At 40.7% G+C, this 20,203-nt stretch overlaps 2 protein-coding genes across 3 annotated transcripts in view; one reads left to right on the forward strand and one right to left on the reverse strand.

Moving 5' to 3' along the window:
- Positions 1-1,670: 1,670 nt before the first annotated feature.
- RNF146 (ring finger protein 146) lies at positions 1,671-7,202 on the forward strand. 2 transcript variants are annotated; one of them, XM_010075400.1, is made up of 2 exons: positions 1,671-1,830; positions 5,437-7,202. In XM_010075400.1, the coding sequence occupies exon 2, from the start codon at positions 5,438-5,440 to the stop codon at positions 6,494-6,496; it is 1,059 nt and encodes a 352-aa protein (XP_010073702.1). In that variant the 5' UTR covers positions 1,671-1,830; position 5,437; the 3' UTR covers positions 6,497-7,202. The 2 variants fall into 2 exon arrangements, with proteins under 2 accessions (XP_010073702.1, XP_010073703.1); XM_010075401.1 differs by lacking the exon at positions 1,671-1,830 and adding an exon at positions 4,933-4,952 and having other exon boundaries at positions 5,434-7,202.
- Positions 7,203-11,511: 4,309 nt separating this feature from the next.
- The window catches only part of ECHDC1 (enoyl CoA hydratase domain containing 1), a 31,838-nt gene continuing 23,146 nt past the window's right edge, over positions 11,512-20,203 (reverse strand). Inside the window, exon 5 of the mRNA XM_010075402.1 lies at positions 11,512-12,182. Within this exon, the coding sequence (XP_010073704.1) occupies positions 11,777-12,182 (406 nt within the window). The 3' untranslated portion in view covers positions 11,512-11,776. The remainder of the gene's footprint in view (positions 12,183-20,203) is intronic.

The raw sequence follows: 20,203 nt of genomic DNA on the forward strand, positions 1-20,203 counted from the left end.
AGGGGAGAACCTTCTCTGTTTTGAAAAGGTGTGGATAGGCTTGTTAGTTTTTGCATTTTTCTGTAGGAGCTCTTTCTAAAAATAGCTGCATGGAATGCTACATGGAGCTCAGTTATAAAGAAAATAACATACTTGAGTAATGTGTCTTACACTGAAGTCATCTGAACATTTCCCTCTGATGTTATTAATGATAAATGTTCAATCATTTGATGAAGGATTATAGCACAGAGTACTATAATACTAAATGCTTCATGGTCTTTCAGGGACTTGACTCCTTGACTTTGCTTAACTTTGCGCATGTCTGATCTGCACTCTATTTATACTGAAATTATTAGTTCCTTGAGGAAATTGAAATCTGAGACGTGACATTCTCAGGTCTGCTTCACATCATTCCTGTATGTAACATTTTGCAGCGACTGGAAATTGTGGGTCAAAATGCTTAAGAATTATCTCGAAAGCTACAGCCCAGAAGGCAGATATAACTATATGGCTCATCAGTCTTTTAACAGTATATTCCCAACTACCTTCTGTAACTAAGGGTGTCTCTTTTAGGTCAAGACCTCTCTGTTTAGGGTGTGGGAATGCAACAGTGAAATCTTGATGGTCCCCCTGCCCTCTCTGCGTTTGCAGATTCCTGCTTCCCTACTGTAGAGTTATTTAGGTATTTGTTAGACACTTAGCGGTTTCCAGTGGTTGTTATGTATTTGTGAAATGACTTAGCTCAGATTCTGGTTGGTGATGTATGTAAAACTTACTGTGACCGACATTACCTGCTAGCCTGAAGGAGGGGTATATGACCTTAGAGGTGTGGAGACTGAGTTGCATCCTTGTTCTCTTTTTCAGAGGACAGTAATTCCATGAATGAACCTCAGAGCCCTTCAGCACTTTATAAAGAAATAAAGGAAGATCTTAATTAATCCTTTATTTTACCTTCTTAAGTATAAAATCAAGGTCATAGAGTTTGTTTATAAGCTAGTATGAGGACATACGTATGTAGATTTATAAAGAAAAAAGTGCTGAAGGGTTCTGACGTTCATTCATGAAATGAATACATGTGATCTCTGAAAAAGAGGGCAAGGATGCAAGGCTCTGAGCTACGTACTGCTTGAAATATGGAGAGGACCTAGGGAAGATCAGCTGTTTGCATGCACTGTTTTTTCTTCAAGCATCTGATACTCGTCCCTGTTAAGAAACAAGATACAAGCCTAAGTAGTCCTTTGGAAAGATGTGATATGGATAAAACATATAAACAGCTTTAGGAAGCCATTGTGACTTATAAAACTCTCTGAATATAAGGAGTCATTTATTAGAGGTTAAATCTTCGTAAACATAACATGCTCCTGACTTTGGTCTTGTTTCTTCTTTTGTGTACATGGTCACTTTATGGAAATGAGCCATTAACTTATTATAGTTAAAGATAATTGCCTTTTATAGTACTTTAGAAAAAGATAATTTGCTTAAGTCAGACATCAAAATAATTGACATCAAAACTATGGGGCAGAATTGATTATTGCAGGAAACAAAACAGAAGTCTGATATTTCAATTGAAAATAGCCTGATCAGGTAAATGAAAGACAGTAATTTATTTTCTGTAACAGGACCATTGCATTGTATTTTGCTCACTCATACCTCTGTACAACATTGTAATGGTGATATTATTTGCTTTCCATTAGTTTGCAGAGAAGCTGAAACACTCTAGTGTGCCATTGAGCAGGACAAGTAAGGAATGACCCAGCCTTGGGCAAGAGGATCTGCCATCCTAGCTGGAGACATCTGAAGAGAGAACATTTTAGTCTTGTGGCATGCTTCAGTAGAAATTATTCAGAAAAAGTAAGCTGTTGTTTCGTTAATGGACTTAACATGTGTCAGCTTCTTGACAGACTGCTTAGTTGCAGCTAGAATTTGAACTGGAGTTTAAAAAATTTTGAGGGGGTTTTGTGGGAATTTTTCTTCCAGTAGAGTCTTAGAAGGCCTGGGATCTTTTAATATAGTTTTTATCCATCACCTCTTCCATATTTTGTGTATTGATGAGGGCGCTATAGACTGTGCGCCCTAAGCTTACAAATTAAGTGTATGTTTTAGTATTAAAAACAAACAAATATGCAAAAGGGTAATAGAGAGGTGGGATCTGGCAAGACTGTGGACTAGCTCCTTCTCAGTTGGCTTTAGGCTGTATTTGTGTTAAAATACAATGTTCAGATGTTTATTGTTCCTTTATTTATACCTGAATTGAGGATCTAAATACTTCCAATAATTTTATTTTTAAAACTTGTCCTTGAGTTTGGCCAATTTTCAGCCTCACTATTCAATAATGTAATTTTCCCTGTTGTCAGAACTGACTTAAGGGAATCCAGCCCTCCAAAACCCAGAGCTTTACTGTTTGATAACAGTTCTAATATGAAGCGTGTTTTGATTAAACCTTGTTATAAAACATTACTCTTAATTTCAGTAAAAATATTCTATGGTCAGTTTTGTTTAGTTCTTAATAGCATGAAGTTGCAATGAAAGTGCTTCCACAGCTGCCATGTTGCAGTATAGCAGTCCTAGATGTCTTTCCTCCTTTCTGAAGGATTACCTCTTCAATAAAAATCTGAATGTGCATCCTCATTCCAGTTTATAAACGCAACCTAGATTTGATACTTAAAAAGGTAAACAAAATTAGGGTCTTCCTTTAAAAACAAAAAGTGAGACAGCATCAATTTAGTTGATATGAATCTTCAAGTGCATAATTGTCCTGCCTTCTGAGCACATGCAACTGCAGTTGTGCTTATCTTGTAAGAGTTTTATGTTGCTGGGTAGTGCTTGCTTAGAGATAAGGGTGTACTCCTCCAGCTGTATTCATTTTACACATAACATTTTCCTCTGAGTCATTAAAAATCACACAGGAAATTCAAGATAAGGCATTTACTCCTTTTTTTTCATATCCTGCATTATTGTCTTCATGTAGTAAGGAATCAAAGAACCCTCAAAGTAATGGGTGACCTTTTGAGCACAGTTCAAATGTTAGCATTTTTGTGCTTTCAGTGAACAGGTGAGAACTTCCACTCTGCTTTTAGTTTACTAATAATTTAGCTCATTTGATTTGTCAAAATGAATTGCATTTTTAATCCCAGCAATCTCCAAAATCTTAATTGTGATACACAACTTGTATAGAAGTTACTTACCTACAGGTTGTTTTAGTCTTTTCTTTGACTGAAAAGGATAACCTTATAAAGTGTATTCGGGGAGAAGCAGCCTTTTGTAAAACTGTAGTGTGGAAGTAAACATGTCAGCTGCTGTGCCTTTTTACACAGTAATATCTTATTATGGAAGCACTTGAAAATTCAGATCCTTTACCTCAACCATGGTTAGCGCAAATTAATCAATACATGGATTTCTGTTTCAGTTCTTCTTTTGTGAGGTATTGGTTGGGTTATATTCATGGGCATTCTGAAATCTCAGTAGTTTTTCTTTCCTCCTTTTTATAAAAAGTTTCTCATTATAAAACCCTAGTTTTGGTGTAAAATTCTCTTGCAAAATATAACCTCAAAAAGTGTGAGGCTCCCAGAAAGCAACTTTTTCACAGCAGCATTAGCATGGATCTTGCAGATAGATGTGTACTGTACAGTAAAAAGGCAGTTACCAGGTGATAGGTAATGCTGTGTCTGTATCTGGCATGCTGATTTATGAACTAGTATGCAGATTTGTCTTTAATCTCAGAGAAAGACATTCAGATATGAAACTGAAACATAGGTGGATACAATTATGTGCTACTTCAGGAAAAAATATTTGAGCTGTAGAGCTTTTAAAAGAATTATTTGATAAAAAACGGATTAAAGAGGCCTTGGTCTTTCGAGAGGAAATTATAGTGATAGGAGGGAACAGACAGCATACAGAAATACATTTTTAAGTAAAGAGCACTTAAGACATTATTGTAAAGATAAGTACAGATACTGAAGCATAATTTTTTTAATCTCAGCATGTATTCATAAGATGTTCAAAGCAGTGGAGGCTTTTACAGTAACACTAGGTATTTTCTCTTGAGGTAACACATTTTGCTAGAAATGTGTATAACACTAGCACAGGCTGTCCAGGGAGGCTGTGATATCTCCATTCTTGCAGGTTTCAAAAAAAAGTCAGCTACAGAAAGCCATGGCTGATCTGATCTAGTATTGGTGGTAGTGCCATGTGGAGCAGGAGACTGGACTACATGACATGTAAAGGACCCACATATCTGTGATAATTTCGCATGAACTATTCCTAGCTGCTTGTACAACAATGACTAGTTTCACTGAAAGGCTGTTTTGCTGCATGAATCAGCCCTATGCCTGAAAGTTCCCTGGGGTTCAAATTAAAAAAGGCATCTTTTTAGGCCCCATCCCCCAAAGCCCATTCTTCTCCCTCATTTGCTATCTGGTGTTCAGTTTTGATTGCTAATAAATAAGAACATAAAAGGAAAATTGCCATGAAACAGACTGTGAAAGATTGCCATGGCAAAAAATGTAGTTGAGAAGGCATTTGCATATTTAGGATAGAATTTTTCAACTACTGAAATCCTACACAACGCCAAAGTGACACAGTTTTGCATTCTCTGCTCTCTTACAGTTGGTTACAAAAATCATCTTTAATGACAGAAATAAGATATGGCCAGAGAAGGTAGAGGCAATGACTTCACAAACCAGTCAAATCATGGTTGTGTGTCTTCTGTGGTATGCCGGCTGCAGCAATTCCTTTTGAGATGCACTCACCTATATCAGGGAGTTCACTTGACATTTATGAAAAAGGAATCCAGGGTATCTTTTGAAAAAGCCGCCTCCATTTTCAAATCTGGTTCCTTCTGCAGCCCTGCAGCAGTGCTGAGCCCAGTTTGAAGGATGGTATACTGTGGTGCATGGGGACTACAGAGCAGAGTGGGGGAATACTTTAGCCAGGTGCTGTTGACACACCTATTTTCCACTGTGGGAACCTAGCCTGAGATACTGTTCAGGCAAGCCCTTAATCAAACAGATGATCACCAGTACTGGGAAGGGAGATTGTTTTAAGTTCAGTGTTTGCAGCTAGATCATCTCTAGAGGAAAGAATCATAGCTTCTTTACATTTCCTGAGAAGGCTCCAAAGTAACTGGCTGGCTGGCTGGAGGTTCATTAATCAACACTACTTCAGAGAAAGTTCAGAGGAAATTCCAGAATTTGTTTTCTAAATTGGCATGATAATTTGCTGAAAATGAAACAGATAAAAATTGGTGATTAGCAAAAGAAATTCTCCCGGTACTCAGTTTAGTCTGTCAGCTCAGGAAACAGAATGTTAACCTGTCCGTTTCTTTGAGTTGAGCGCATAAATGATACCTTAATTTAAGGTCAGCATATTATTCTGTGGATGTTGAGGTCAAAGGTAATGTAAGGTGCCAGTTTAGGTTGACACAATAAACTGATTAAATCTGTCTTTGATCCTCTGCAGGATGGCTGGCTGTGGTGAAATAGATCATTCGATCAACATGCTTCCCACAAATAGGAAGACAAATGAGTCGTGCACTAACACAGCACCTTCCCTGACAGTCCCCGAATGTGCTATTTGTCTGCAAACATGTGTCCATCCAGTAAGTCTGCCTTGTAAACACGTTTTCTGCTATCTGTGTGTAAAGGGAGCTTCTTGGCTTGGGAAACGATGTGCACTCTGCCGGCAGGAGATTCCAGAGGATTTTCTTGACAAGCCAACCTTATTGTCACCAGAAGAACTCAAAGCGGCAAGCAGAGGCAATGGAGAATATGCTTGGTACTACGAAGGTAGAAATGGTTGGTGGCAGTATGATGAACGTACCAGCAGAGAGCTGGAAGATGCCTTTTCCAAGGGTAAAAAGAGCACTGAAATGCTGATTGCTGGGTTTTTATACGTAGCAGATCTTGAAAATATGGTTCAGTATAGGAGAAATGAGCACGGACGCCGCAGAAAAATAAAACGGGACATAATAGATATACCAAAGAAGGGAGTGGCTGGGCTGAGGTTGGACTGTGATGCTAACACTGTCAACCTGGCAAGAGAGAGTTCTGCTGATGGTGCCGACAGCACACTGACTCCGGGAGCTGCAGCTGTGCAGCCTCTAGCATCCATTTCTGCTAGGCCCCTGCCGTCACTGGATGGTCAGCTGATGAGTCCTTCAACGCCATCACCTGATGCAGGCAATTCACTAGAGAACTCTTTTGCCCACTTACAAATAAATGGAGACAGTATGGCTGAAAGGAGTCATAGGGGAGAGGGAGAAGAAGACCACGAATCATCATCTTCTGGTAGGGTACCAGCCCCTGATGCCTCTGTTGAGGAGACCGAATCAGATGCTAGCAGTGATAGTGAGGATGTGTCTGCCCACCTTCAGCAGCGCCCGTCCTCTGTCCAGCAGAGACACTTGAATGCAAATGCAAGCCAGGCAGGAGCAGATAGACCAGTGGTAGGGGGCGGGGTGGTAAACACAAGTGTAAGATCTAGAAGGCCAGATGGACAGTGCACAGTCACTGAAGTTTAAATCCAGAGCCATGCGATTGAAAACTCGGTCCTGTATTTGTAAATTTGCTGTCCACACTGGCATTGCACTCAAACCTAGCAGTGTGTTTGGTGGGAGGGTGGGGTGAAGGGGTGAAACAGATTTGGCCTGTTTAACTTAAGTCTCTTAACATGTCTCAGCTGGAAGACTAACTGTAGGAAACTGGGTTGTCCTGTTAGTGGTTTGAAAGCTGCTTAGCAATACCCAGTTTTCTTGAAAATGTCTTGTGTTTATTTTGTAGCATTTTCCCCTTGGAGATACTCGATCCCTTTTTGGCCAATGTATATCTACTGTACAACTTGAATTGTCTTCATTAGCTGACTGTTGCATTAAGTGTCTTACTACTTTCTGCATGGATTGATATATGAAAAGAACACTAAAGCAATGTGGGAGCTGGCAAGATGTTGGGTGTGAGCAGGATGCTTAATTTAATGTGAGAAAATAGATATGAGTTTGGAGTTAAAATGTGTTTTTACTAGACAAGAGCAATCATTTACCTTCCTTCAATGGAAATGTAAAAATGCTGTTAACTTCTGTTGCAAATTCTTACCTATACACTCTTCATGGCATTTTCACTGGCTTTGCCATCTAGTCATTGTAGTTTTGTTTTTGAGATCTTTCTAGATCTGTCTTGTTTTTGTTACGGAATTTATAATTTAATAAAACTACATTTTATCAGTAACAATCTTAGATATGTCTCCAGTTTAATTGAACTTCACTGGAGGAACTTTAAAGAAAACTATCATAAAACAGCTTCCTGTGTTTGCCAAAGGGGAGGACTGACTCTGAGTGGTATCCTGAAGTTCTTGCATCCCTGACTGTCTCTCGAACACAACAGTAGAGCAATATGTCTTTCTACTGAAAAATTATGTGTTGCAGGCTTAATGCTCACACAGGCTTGACACTCACTTCTCCTCTGAAGAGCTGATCAACTCGCATCCCTGTTATGACAAGCATAAGCATCACACACAGCCTTATTTTAACAGCAGAAATGTTGAAATAAAAGAGCATAAGTTATTAGACTTCACCCTATAACAAAGAACATGAATGTTAAGGACTATATTGCTGTTTACCTGTTCTTCATTGCAAAACTAGTGGCAGCAGAGAAAAGGTTGTTTTGTGCTTGTATTAGCAACCTAGGAGATGCATTTCTACAAACTGACTTAGAGTCTGTATTAGAGAAGGCTAGAAGCTAGATCTTGAAAACCACTGCTTGTCTTTTCTGTCTATGGCAGTTGTTTTACATTTTTTCAAATTGAGAAACAGCATTAGTTGATTCTGGACTCAATCTTTAAAATAAAGCTAATTAAACTCCAATTCTTAGTATATGTATCCCTGAATAGAAAGGGACAGTAGCTGATACATAGGTACTACGTATCTTCAGACAAAAATTGCTGTAGGCAAACAACCATTTGAAGGGAATTAAAAGGGCTGATTTTTAAAACCGGTAGATTTAAACTTCTAAAATGTTCTCCTTACTGTAATGATGGCTGATGTGTCTAATCTCGAGCAAAGCTGTCTCAGCCCTCCAGTTTGTTTTCTCTGCCCACAGGTGAATTCAGTGGGTCAGTGAACAAAGGAAAGTGCAGAGGAGACTAGGATGGAATAAGGAAGATTTCCTGCTTTCTCAGCTAGGAATGAATGCTCTTGATCACAGATTTTTACCATCATCTTCCAGTTCCATCAGGAAAAAGCATGGACTTCATAAGGAAACAGGATGGAATGTTTTTTCTTCTATTTGTTAGTTGCTAGCTGTCTTATTTCTCTGCTTTGAGTTAGCACACAGTGGCTGTACTCAGTCTGCAAAAACCTTCAGTAAGAACACTTCTGTCAAGTACATACATTTTACTTCATGTGAGGCTATGTACAGTGGAAGACAGCAAGAAGCAGAATAGAAGAACTTGACTCTATATATTCAATTTCAGGATTTTCAGCCTAAGCAGTTCACAAATAATTTTATCAGTGATAATCTTTGGGGGTTCTCGACTGAAGTAGAGAGGCAGAGCTCTGTTCAGCCAAACACCCATGATGCTGCTTTTGGCTCCTGCTGATGACTGCAGCTGTGGAGTACTAAAATTAGTTAAAGTAAGGCTGGTGAGAGCTTAATAGCCAATGATCAGGGTGGCAAATGCACTCCCCACTGCAAGCTAGGAAGAAGTAGTAACCAGGAGTTCCCATCTTATATTTAAACTATTACCTTCAGTAGGAGACATGTTCTTCATCAATTTTAGCTAAGCCACAGCCATACTGCATTATCTGTAACTCCATACATTAAGTGATTTTCAACTTGTACAGCACAGCTAGAGAAATGCACAGTGGAGCAGAATGGAAAGGAAATTAAAATACTATAACATCTACCACATTTCTTAATTTCCAAGAGAACAGAAAACCACAGATACAAGAATCCTGTACCACGGTAAAAAAAAAAAATCACAGCAAGCAAAGCATTCAGCAAGAATACCTACTTTACCTAGGTTGCCCATTTGGTAAGTATATTTCTGTCAGCAGAAAATATGATAAATTATCTATTTGCTAAAAGTGATCTCCAGTATCCAATGTTTAAACACTTGGTGCAGAATCCACACCTCCATTAAGCACTCGGGCTGTCCCAGTACACAGAGGCAAGCGAACATGACAGGCATTTCACAATGTAATAGGAAACCCAGTTTGCTGAGGAGGGAGTTGGCAAACTAGCCCCTAGGAAATAAAAAAGCTAGTATGCCATTTAATTAGAAGACTGGGAGTATCAATTTTGAGGTTTCTAAATTATTTTGTGCATTTAGTGCTTGTTTGGTTTTAGGCCATTTCTGAAGGGAACTGAGATGAAGCTTGTAGTCTTCAATACTTGTAAGAAAATATAAATGCTTATCAGCTGCTGGTTACAGGTATATGTTGCTTGAAGATTATAAGTATTCTATGAAATAAAGCAGTTACGTTTGAAATTGGTAAAATGGGATGCCATTTCATCTCACTCAGTGTGGAGCTCTCATGTAAGTGACTCATGGTAATTTAGTTAATCTGGTTTTCATACGAAGGGCTGTACTTGCTTTTAAAACAGAAACGAAGGCAGAGAATATGGTATTTAGGCTGCTCACCAAAGACTTGGTCAGAACAAACACCTGTAATTATCTTCAGAATGTCCTGTAACTATGTTTGGTATATTTGTGATTCCAACAGACCAGAGGACAATGAGTTTCTGTAACCTTTGCTGAAAGTTTCTTACTCAGTACTAGTTAATTGTATGTCCCGTTCTTAGAAGCAAACATTGGCCTTTGATACAAATCGGAGAGGATGGCTGGGGAAATGCATTTGCTGAAATAAGAAGTAAGCTCATTGTCTACAAATCAAAATGGAAAGAGGTCCCCAATAGATGTACATACTGAGTTTCACTTACTTGCAGCACAGGTCTAGTTTAAAACATGCAAGTAAAACAGATTCTGCTTTTCTGCTACAATTTAATCCCTTTCAAATTTATATTGTCCAGTGCACAGAATAGACTAATGAGCCTTAGAACCTGGAACCTGCAAAATTAAAAAAAAATAATTATTCAAGGGTCTTGCTCAGATTCTAAGCAGTTCTCACAACCATTTTAAAAACATAATTGCAGTATTAGTAATGGCAAATTTATTCTTAACCAGTTGCCCTTTAACACAAAATTTTTTTGACTCACAGCAATGTGATGTGCTATTGCTTCAAAAAGCTGGATAAGTATGGACTGGAGCATGCTCTGAAAGTTCAGTGATGTGGGCACATCCCTTTCTTCAGTATTTCTTTTGGTTGCTTCAGGCTATACACACTCCCTGCTGTGAAAGCCATATAGTAAAACATCCCCAACAAAGCACAGCATCTGCCCAAAAGCTGCAGAATCTTAACAGCCAATCCAAGCCCAAGTCCTATCATTGATCTGTCCCAAGATCCTCAAACATACGTACAGTTACCTTGCTGTCTAAAACTCAGGAATCCTGTCACACTGTAGAAATCGTAACATGGATTTCCATCCAAGGAATTGCCTCCTTTTCCTATAGGAGCTTGTTCGGTGTATCTAGAGTTAGTTACGCCTGGTCAGAGTGAGAATGCATGTCAGTAGTTTCTTCCTTAAGATGCTCCCCTGGAGTACCTGGGTGCTGGTCTCAGATGTCAGCCCCTGCTGGATTGAGAGACAAGTGCATCCTAACCAACAGTACAGGAAACCCTCAGTCATGGACATATCTGTGTGTATTTGCTCTCAGGTGTTTCATTTTAAGAATTATCTGCCAAAGCAGAGACTTGTGTCAGTTTCTAATTTCTAAAGGGAAAACCCTCCACACTGAGTTACATAATTACTTGCACAGTCACCGGCATGAAGTGGAAACGGAGTTCCAAATCTTCTCAATAGCCCAAATGTGCCTTACCATTAGAAACACTCTGAAGTAAGACATAGACAGATCCACACACAAGTCCTTTCAGAATGCTTAAGTACTCAAACCACCCAGTGAGTCACGGACATCCCATGTTGCAGCATGATACATCATGGCCTTCCAAGATTTCAACTAGATTCTATGTAAAGAATCAGGTCAGTGGCTTTGCGTGTGCTCAGCAGCACAGGTCCAGGCTATGGGAACATGCAGATGTGTGTATAGGCAGTTGGTTCCTCAAACAGTGAGAAGGTACCTAAATGCAAAGACCTGAATCAGTGTCAATGAATGAGGACTATAAGCTCTTCAGTGAGCTAGAGCTTCTCCTGTAAAAGTCACCGTTAAATCTGAAGCATCCTTGGATACTTTCTCAGCAATTATATAAAGAACTAACTGAAGATGAAAAAACACTATCATCTCACCAGTTACCATCCCTTCAAAACTGCTTAAAGACACTGGTCTCATGTTGGGGAACTCATATTTTGCAGCTTTAGATGCACCTGTTCTGCAAATAAATAAACCTCATACCTTTCAAGCAATTCTTTTCCATACCAGTTAGAAAAACAAAATTAACTCCAAAGAAAATAATCTTCAACCACATTGCAAAAGAATTACAGTTCTATTCTCAGCACAGTATTTACCTTTACATACTAATTTCACTAATCTCCATTCAGTGGGTGATTAGGACAGTAAAGAATCTGCCAGGGATTGCTCTGTGGTTGCACACCAAATATGTCGTTCATGTCAGGCAGACAGGAATGTTAATGCCAGTTTAAATGAACAAGTCCTTAAATGATCCAGTTTAATGTCAGCTTTAGTGAAAGCTGTGTTTGAAAAAACATCAAGAACATTTCGTATGCATTGACCATCATTTATGTTTTGGTCTTCTAACCAATGCCTGCAAATTGGCAGGCCCACCCCATACAGTTCCAAAAATGTCCTTCTCTGTCCTTAGGGCAGCTTCCACTGGTAGCTCTCTTCCTGCTGTCACCACCTCTTTCACAGCCCGAATCACGCTGGCTGGACCCTCTGTGTACTGACTCAGCCAGGCTCGGGCTTCTTCTAACGCTCCGGTTTCATCTGAAGATGACAGCGTCTCCTCCGAGAGCCCAAGGCGCAGAGCTGTCTCGGGGTCCAGCCTGGCAGCCCCGCTCAGCAGCCGCAGGGCAGCCCCACTGCCCACAATCCGCACCAGCCGGGCAGCTCCTCCCCAGCCCGGCACCAGCCCCATGTGCTTATGGACAAACCGAATTTCACTCCCAGGCGTCATCAACCTGTCAATAAAGAACAGACACGCAGAGGTCAATCCGTGCATCGACTTCTGTGTTCAGCTCGCCCACATGCAATTTTCTATTTTCTCCTCCCCTCTGCTTCCAAAGGCTGATACAACTTGACAGCATGCTGCTTACAGCCAGAGCTGGAGTGTCTTCATTTTCACGTTGCCTGGTGCCTTAAGCTGCAGCTTTTGGCCCTTCTCAAAATGAGATACATAGGCTGCCACAAGTAAAGATGCTTAGTGCGCACACTGATACCTGTAGCCAGAAGTCAGTTCTAAAAAGGGTTTGAAAACAGAATTGCAAAGACAGAGGGCACATTATACGTCTTCACAGTGCCAAAACCGCCTTGCTAATACATGCCTGAAACAACAGGGTTTGGGGTAAAACGCAAGCAAACTAATGCACAAGACATATTTCTTAAGAGGATGAATCATGATCTTAGTACTGATCTGTGCTGGGGAGGCTCTGTCAGCATTTCAGTGCTTAATTATAGCACAGTTGGGGTTTTTTTTTGTTCCATACTTTAGAGGGTCCATGTGAGTTTGATTTCTAACTGCTCACTACAGCAAGGGAAGTCAGGATGGATGCTTGACTTATGGCTCACAACGTATAATAGAACTGCTTTCTATTTATGCCTTACAGTGCCTAATAGAATTCCTCCCCTCCAGAAGGTAAAGTCACATTCCTCTTTTCAAAGATTTCACATCTTGGCTTCTTCCCTCCAGTCTGTCACCTCCCTTATTTAAGAACTCACCCTAGGGCTGATAAGCTATCTCCCCGGAGGAGCTCTGCTGCAGTGGATTGCACTCTCTCTGCATAATGTTCACACTGACATGCATTAGGTTAGTGGAAAAAGCCTCTAGAAATAGAAATATATAGAAAATACGTATAGAAGCAAACCTGTGCTTGCTGTTTGTTAAGGTGATGTTCTGCAGTGTGGTTGCTTGCTGCTGCTTATAAGACAAGGGATGTAAATTATTCTTGTGAAGTAGATTAGCTTCTACTTCAAGCAGTAATTGGCTTTCTAAAGATAAATCATGTAATACTAAGATCTACACACAAGTCTGTTTTCTAACCATACAGTTTTCCATAATAAAAAAACCGAGGTGATCAGCTTTAAAGGGGAAAGCAAAGAAACCTTTAAAAATGCAACTACTTCTAGGAACCCACAGTTCCCAAATCTGCTTAGTTATTGTTAATTGCAAGTTGCTTGGTTGCTTTTTTCTTAACTAGAGCACCATCAGCATTCATGACATGCTATAAAGCACCAGGGCTGAAGAGCTTACGCTTTATCCCGGACCCAACACAATGCACAAAGGCAACAGCTGACATGCCAGATTGCATGAAAGCCGTTTTGTAGAGATAGCGGAGGAAGGTTGTGTGACAAAAGGAAGAGAGTGGAGTACTGCAGGGGAGGAAAGGCTTTTAGCTAACATTAGCAAGTGCTTCCCAAACCCAGCAAGTCCCAGGGAGCTCAGGTCTCTCCTCTCCACAAGGAAGATTCTGCAAGTACTCCAGAACTCCTTCACTGGCTCAAGCTTACTTTGCAATTTGCTGACACCCCACATCCCACTGGGAAAGCGATAACGAAAACATTATTAAGGGTTTAATTCTAGCTGTGCTGAGTGATGTGAAGCATTAAAAAAGAACCAGTCATATGCAGCTAGGCATCTGATGCTAGACAAGCTGTAGGAAGTGTCAGAAGACAGCCACTGCAGGTTGGTGAGACAACGTTGTGTTTGTTGAATGTGAGACTGTCCCAGGCACCTGGCTTTGGGCCTTAAGGATGGGCATTTCAGGGAATGTACTGTGGGCAACTCATCTGGGAAGCTGAGTCAATGCACTCTGAAGTTTGCATGGGAAGTCAAAATTTACATTAGAAGCACAGCCAATCCATCAGCACCAAGAAAAATGTTGAAAACATTTAGTATGTGGGAAAGGCTTTGCTACCCTGCACAGTCTTCACCTGCCTCTGAGAAAATGGAACCAAACATGATGAAAGGAAAGTAAACAATTGACAGTTAAATCTACAGAGAGGCTGTAAGGCTGCGCCTTCCAAGATCTCACTGGGATTCACCTCTCCCTACAATGCTCCTTTGAACAAGCTCACAGAAAATACTGAGATAAGTGGTGGTCAGTGGAAGGTGTAAAGGTAGTCTTGGATTGCATTCAGGCTTAAGAAATGTTTTTTCAGCCTTTTCAATTATGAATCCTCTGCTGAAGTCACACCATTTCTTACAGAAACCACCCATCACACTCTATTAGGTACACCACTGACTTCAAGTCCCCATGCCCAAGGAAGCAACAGAAACCTGAGCTCAGATCTGAAGAGGTGCATGCCGCTGCCAAGTTAGCCTGGGACCAGCCGCTGCACAGCATCAGCTGCAGCCTCGCATAAATATTCCCCTTTTTATTTTTTTGAAAGGAATTGAGTCTACCTTCTGAGACGTGACAGATCTGATCTCCCATTAGATAAATTTATGTAAGGAAAGTACATCAAGCATTACTAAACACAAAGAGGCAGACATCAAAAAGCCGAAAAGACAGAAGTACCATTCTATTCCTGAGCTGTTTACACCTTATTCACCTAGTACTGGCCCTGCCTGAGACAGAATAGTAGAGGAATACAAAATGAACCCTGATTTGACTTAGTATGATTGTTCTTGTCTCCCAGGTCAAGAAAATTAAAATCTGGGTCTCCTGTACCCCAGGGGAAGGCCATACCAGTAGGATCCTGGACACATGCCTTCCCTGCTCTGAAGAAAATCTGTTACATGACAACACTGAAAAAATATTTATTAAATGTAATTAATGTAACAAAGTAACTGAAGACCTTACAAGCAGAGAAACATCCTTCAAAAATGTGAAGGGTAGCAAAATCCTCAGAACTTAAATGGAAGTAAGAGGTTAAGGTAATATAAGCATCAAAGTGCATCTGAAACCTTCTTTAGGAACATTATATTTCTATGTTACAAGCACTACAATACCCGTAGGAAGAAAGCACAGCCACCATGGGCCACATCCAATTTTGGGTTAGTCATCTAAAGCAAACAAGAGCTACAGCAAATGTTCCTGCTGTACATTTTAAAATGTTCTCAGACACGCTAAATGTTACAAACCCTCTACCTTTGATCGGAGGATTCCTTCACTCCGGACATATCATTGTGCCCACAAAATACTGACTGTCAAGTCACATCATGTCACTGTCAATGCATGTGAGAAGAAAACCTTGTTTGCCACCAACAACGCAGCCTAACAAATCTCATCCTTAAACAGGTACACTTGCTTCCTCAAAGGTGGCACTTGCTGTGAGCTAACAGCTATGCTTTCCTTTGCTAAAGTACTTCCCAGATACTTGGAAGCTGGAGCATATACAGTGAAAGCTGAAAATGCAAACAAAAATGTATTTTCTCAGTTTTTCATACCTGCTTTTTATAGTACTCCTTTTACTGAACCGTTCAACAGGTATAATCAGTTCCTTGGGCAGATCACGATTATATTAAGTTTTGTGCTGGCCCTTACCTCATCATTTCCTGGACTTCAGGGTTTGAATTCTATTCAGCATTCTGACAAGGCAAAGGCACTAATAAAGTTTACTAGGGAGGGACAAATACCATCCTCCATTTTATAAATTTTAAAAGCCCCTACCGTTATGCTTCTGAAACCCACGATGGAGAAAAAGGATGCCTAAAATGTTAAACGTCTTGTCAGCAACCTGGATTTTGTTCCCATCCCTGTTTGAGTCCCAGTGTCACGTAAGGACACAGCTCCTGACTTCCAATCTTCTCCTTCTAGCTGGTGTGAGACTGGCACACCACAGAGGGAGGCAGCTGGCATCATGCAGTGCTGCAGCACCTGGTTCTCAGCTATGGTTATACTGAGAGAGGGCAGTCTGAACTGCAGGAGATGACTTTTATCTTCCCCACAAATACTATGGCCTCCTGCTCTCAAACCACCAATCAACCTAAATAATAAGCAAAGCTTATGTCTTGGGTCATAGGAAGTTCCCTCACCAAATCTGCTAACTTCTATAAATTTCAGTAACACTAACTGCGAGGTGCCTGAACCCACACAAAGTGGAAAATTCTCCAAAATAAAAAAAGAGTCAAAGGCCTTGGGATAAAATTAAAAGACATCCATAGTTTTAACATCCTGTAGAGCAAGAGTTATAAAAATAGAGATAGTAAGAACATCTCGGATACAACTAGATGTTTTTGCAAAATGATGCATCCAGACACATGAAAAGCAATGGTCATGGTCAGCCACACATGCATTTTGGCCAACTGTCATTACTCAATGAAGACAGCAAGAATACAGTATTGATACCAAAGGGTTTTGACCAACCATCCAAACAACACACGCAACTATTTTAAGCACAGGAAAAGAGAGACATTAAAGGAAAAAGAAAACCACCAGGAAAATGGTAACAGACAGAAAGCTTTCAAGGGCCAAACATTTGTTTTAACCAGCAAACAGAAGACCAACTTGATGTATAATCCAGTCATACACTTTCCCCATATATGTATGTTTTTCTAATACACTCATCAATACCAGATCAGCTTAATGAACCTGTTAAATTAAGTAATAGCCGTGCCATGTGGCCAAACCAGCTTTTTCAAATAAAACACCTCTGGGGAGTGCAAGTTCAAGCATTTGTTAGAGGTCAGGCATGACATTATCTGGGGATGGTGTTTATCATGCAAATCGACCTTGTTCTGCCAGATGGGCAGGAAAATTTGATGATCTTGCTTGCAAGTGACAAAAGCTCAGGTGTAACTAGTTCAGGATTTTATAACTTTGCTTGGCAAGTGCTACCAGAACCAGCCAGTGCAGCAGCATCTCTCAAATGCATGCTGGACCTTAAGTGAGCAAGAAAGCCAGAGTCCATTGTCCACTTCTTCCCTGTTCTACTGCACCTTCTCAACACTCAAAATACAGTCCCTGTCCCATCACTTCACCTGCACATTGGGCTTCATAGTCTCACTCCATCTTCCATACACTTCTTCAGCATGCCAAGGTGCACAGGAGATCCCAGCATTGGTGGTGCTTTCTTGCAGCAAGTAACTGTGACTCAGGCAGCAGATAGACAGTTACACAGGATCTGCAATCTGATCTCTCTTCTCCTCTTCCTGATCATAGAATCATTAAGGTTGGAAGAGTGAGACCTCAAGGATCATCAAGTCCAGCCCAACACCACCTAACTCACTAAACCATGTCCCTAAGCACCACATCTACACGTTTCTTGAACACCTCCAGGTATGGTGACTCCACCACTTCCCTGGGCAGCCTGTTCCAATGTCTGACCACTCTTTCAGTGAAGAAATTTTTCCTAATATCCAGCCTAAACCTTCCCTGGTGTAACTTGAGGCCATTTCCTCTTGTCCTATCACTTGTTACTTGAGAAAAGAGGCCAGCACCCACCTCACTACACCCTCCTTTCAGGTAGTTATAGAGAGTGATGAGGTCTCCTCTCAGCCTCCTCTTCTCTAAACTAAACAACCCCAGCTCCCTCAGCCGCTCCTCATAAGACCTGTGCTCCAGACCCTTCACCAGCTTCGTTGCCCTTCTCTGGATCTGCTCCAGCACCTCAATGTCCTTCTTGTGGTGAGGGGCCCAAAACTGAACACAGGATTCAAGGTGCGGCCTCACCAGTGCTGAGTACATGCAAAACCCACCAAAAAGTGAAAGTGCTGCTCTTACACACAAAGTGCTGAGAACACATGCAGTAGATGGGATGTTTTTAGTCAACTCAGGTGTTATGGTAAGTTAAAACAACCCAAGGGAGAGTTGTGACTTGAATTTGTAACATCAGAGTAAGAACTAAACTACCTGCTCCTTTATCTACACAACAAAAGCTCCGATTTGCAATTAAACAGAAGTCTGTTATTTCAGGTTGGTCCAGTGCACAACAGAAATCAAGTAATATCTTCTAGGCAGCACACTACATATCTAGATTTGCAATTAAAAAAAAAAAAGCTTTAAAGTGGACAGCTGAAACCCAGTAACTGTTCAGATGAGGTAGAAGTGCGTAGTTGGATGTGAAAGCATTTCCATAAAAGAGAGAAGTCACCTTGAATCTTGCACTGGAGGCAAAAGCATTGCCATAGGCATCTAGAGTTCAGTACAACTATAGCATCTGAACAGCTGGGATCTCCTGTACTGCCCATCATGGCACATGAAAATCAAAGTCCATCTGTGCCTGAGGAGATGCAAGAAAGTGCAAGGGTCTTCAGCCAACAGGAGGATAAAGCTCTTCCTACAGCCACAAAAGGGCTGAGCAAGCCTATGATCAGTGGCTGCAGCACATGCTGGGACTGCCTTCCCTGCCCAAAAACCCAAGTCCTGGTGGTCTCTTCTGATGCCTTCAGCTCCTTTGCTGCAAATGCAGCCAGCCAACTCTGGAGCTTCAGTTCCTTGGCTCAGGCAGGGGCACCAAGGGGTCTTGCCCAGGCAAGTGGCAGGCCTGCAAACTGGACTGTAAGGAACAATTAATTGGGACTGCAGGTGCTGTTAGCCTGAAGGTTGGGCAAGCACCATCACACAGGTAGTCAAGCACTGCTGCAACTGCACGCTGTCTTGAATGGATCACGTAGCACATACTGTGGTTTGAAAACCTCTAGGCTAGCTGCCTTCTCCCCTTTCGCTTTAGCACAGCAGGTGGCCCTGCAAGTTTTAACATGTACCTAGTGCTCAACCCACCTCCGGTATCTGCGTTCTGGAGATCATGTACCTTCCCATTTAATATATCTAAAACCTATCCTCCCCACCAGACATGGACAGATGTTGATGCACATAAGAAACTACAGAGCTTCCTTAGCATTAAGATACAAATTGAGGCCTTGTATATGAATGCTCCTTGGCAATTTGCTGCAAAACTCATCCCTGCCTTCTCCAGAATCTTTTAACAACAAAAGTAATTTCTGAGGATAGCCTTGAAAACAAGACTTGAATACGAACCACTGCCTTGACATCTTCACAAAGCCACAGAAAGCCTGAAATGAAGAATACTCACTAAAGTTAAGGCTGCAGTTCATGCCTGCAGAGACCTGACCTGCAAAACTAAATACTGACAGTTAATGACATGGCAACATTGTGTTCTAATAGTGACAACTTGCCATGTATAAGTATTTAGTCTCTCAAGATATCCTTTGGACTAGAAGTCTTACTGGAAAGGCTAGCAATACTTTAATCAGTATTTAATTGCAGAGTACACAGGGTTTTATTTTTAATTTTAAAAAACCCCTAGTTTTAGCTTTGTTCAATATCCCAACACACAAGCCTTCCATAGTTATTACAGAAACTCACCTTAAAACGATTTAACAACTGCATTAACCAGTCATTTCTGCAATACAAAATGAATTCTGAAGCAGCAAGGTACTGTGGGAAGAATATTCTGCAGAAGAAATATGCAGTACTACACTAAAATAATTTAGCTAGTCAGCAATGCTGTTGCTGAGTAGTTTCCCATCCTTACTTCAATTTTCATGACAGATGCTGTTAGAATTAGACGCTCAAGAATAAAACAATCTCCTCCAAAAAGCAAGCTGGGACTAATTAATCTGTCTCTGCCTATCCAGTGCAGTATCTCATCATACTCTTTATCACTACACCATCAAATAATTACACAGGTCCTCTGTAAAGGGATTACCTAGACAAAACAGCTAAAGAAATTCCTGAAATTTAACTATGTTACTACACCCTCTATCACCAAAAAAACCCCTAATTCTCTGAAAATATTAACGAGTGGATTAATCCTAAAAAGAGTTATTCATAATTTCACTTATCTTTCAATCTCACTTGATTAATTGGATAGGCTTTAAAGGTTCAAAAAAGCCTCAATTATACATTTAATAAATAACTCCTTGCTAATTATATTTAGCAGATTTTCTAACTATAACATTGCCGTGAATATCAGCCAGACATGGCTGCTCTATGTTTTCCCAGAACAGCTTGCTAGTATTAATTCCCATTGCTCCTCTCCCATATATTCTCTTTCATGGAGAGCTTCTTATGTTTCT

This window comes from Pterocles gutturalis, unplaced genomic scaffold (assembly GCF_000699245.1).
Source record: "Pterocles gutturalis isolate BGI_N339 unplaced genomic scaffold, ASM69924v1 scaffold20377, whole genome shotgun sequence".
Classification (NCBI taxonomy): domain Eukaryota; kingdom Metazoa; phylum Chordata; class Aves; order Pterocliformes; family Pteroclidae; genus Pterocles; species Pterocles gutturalis.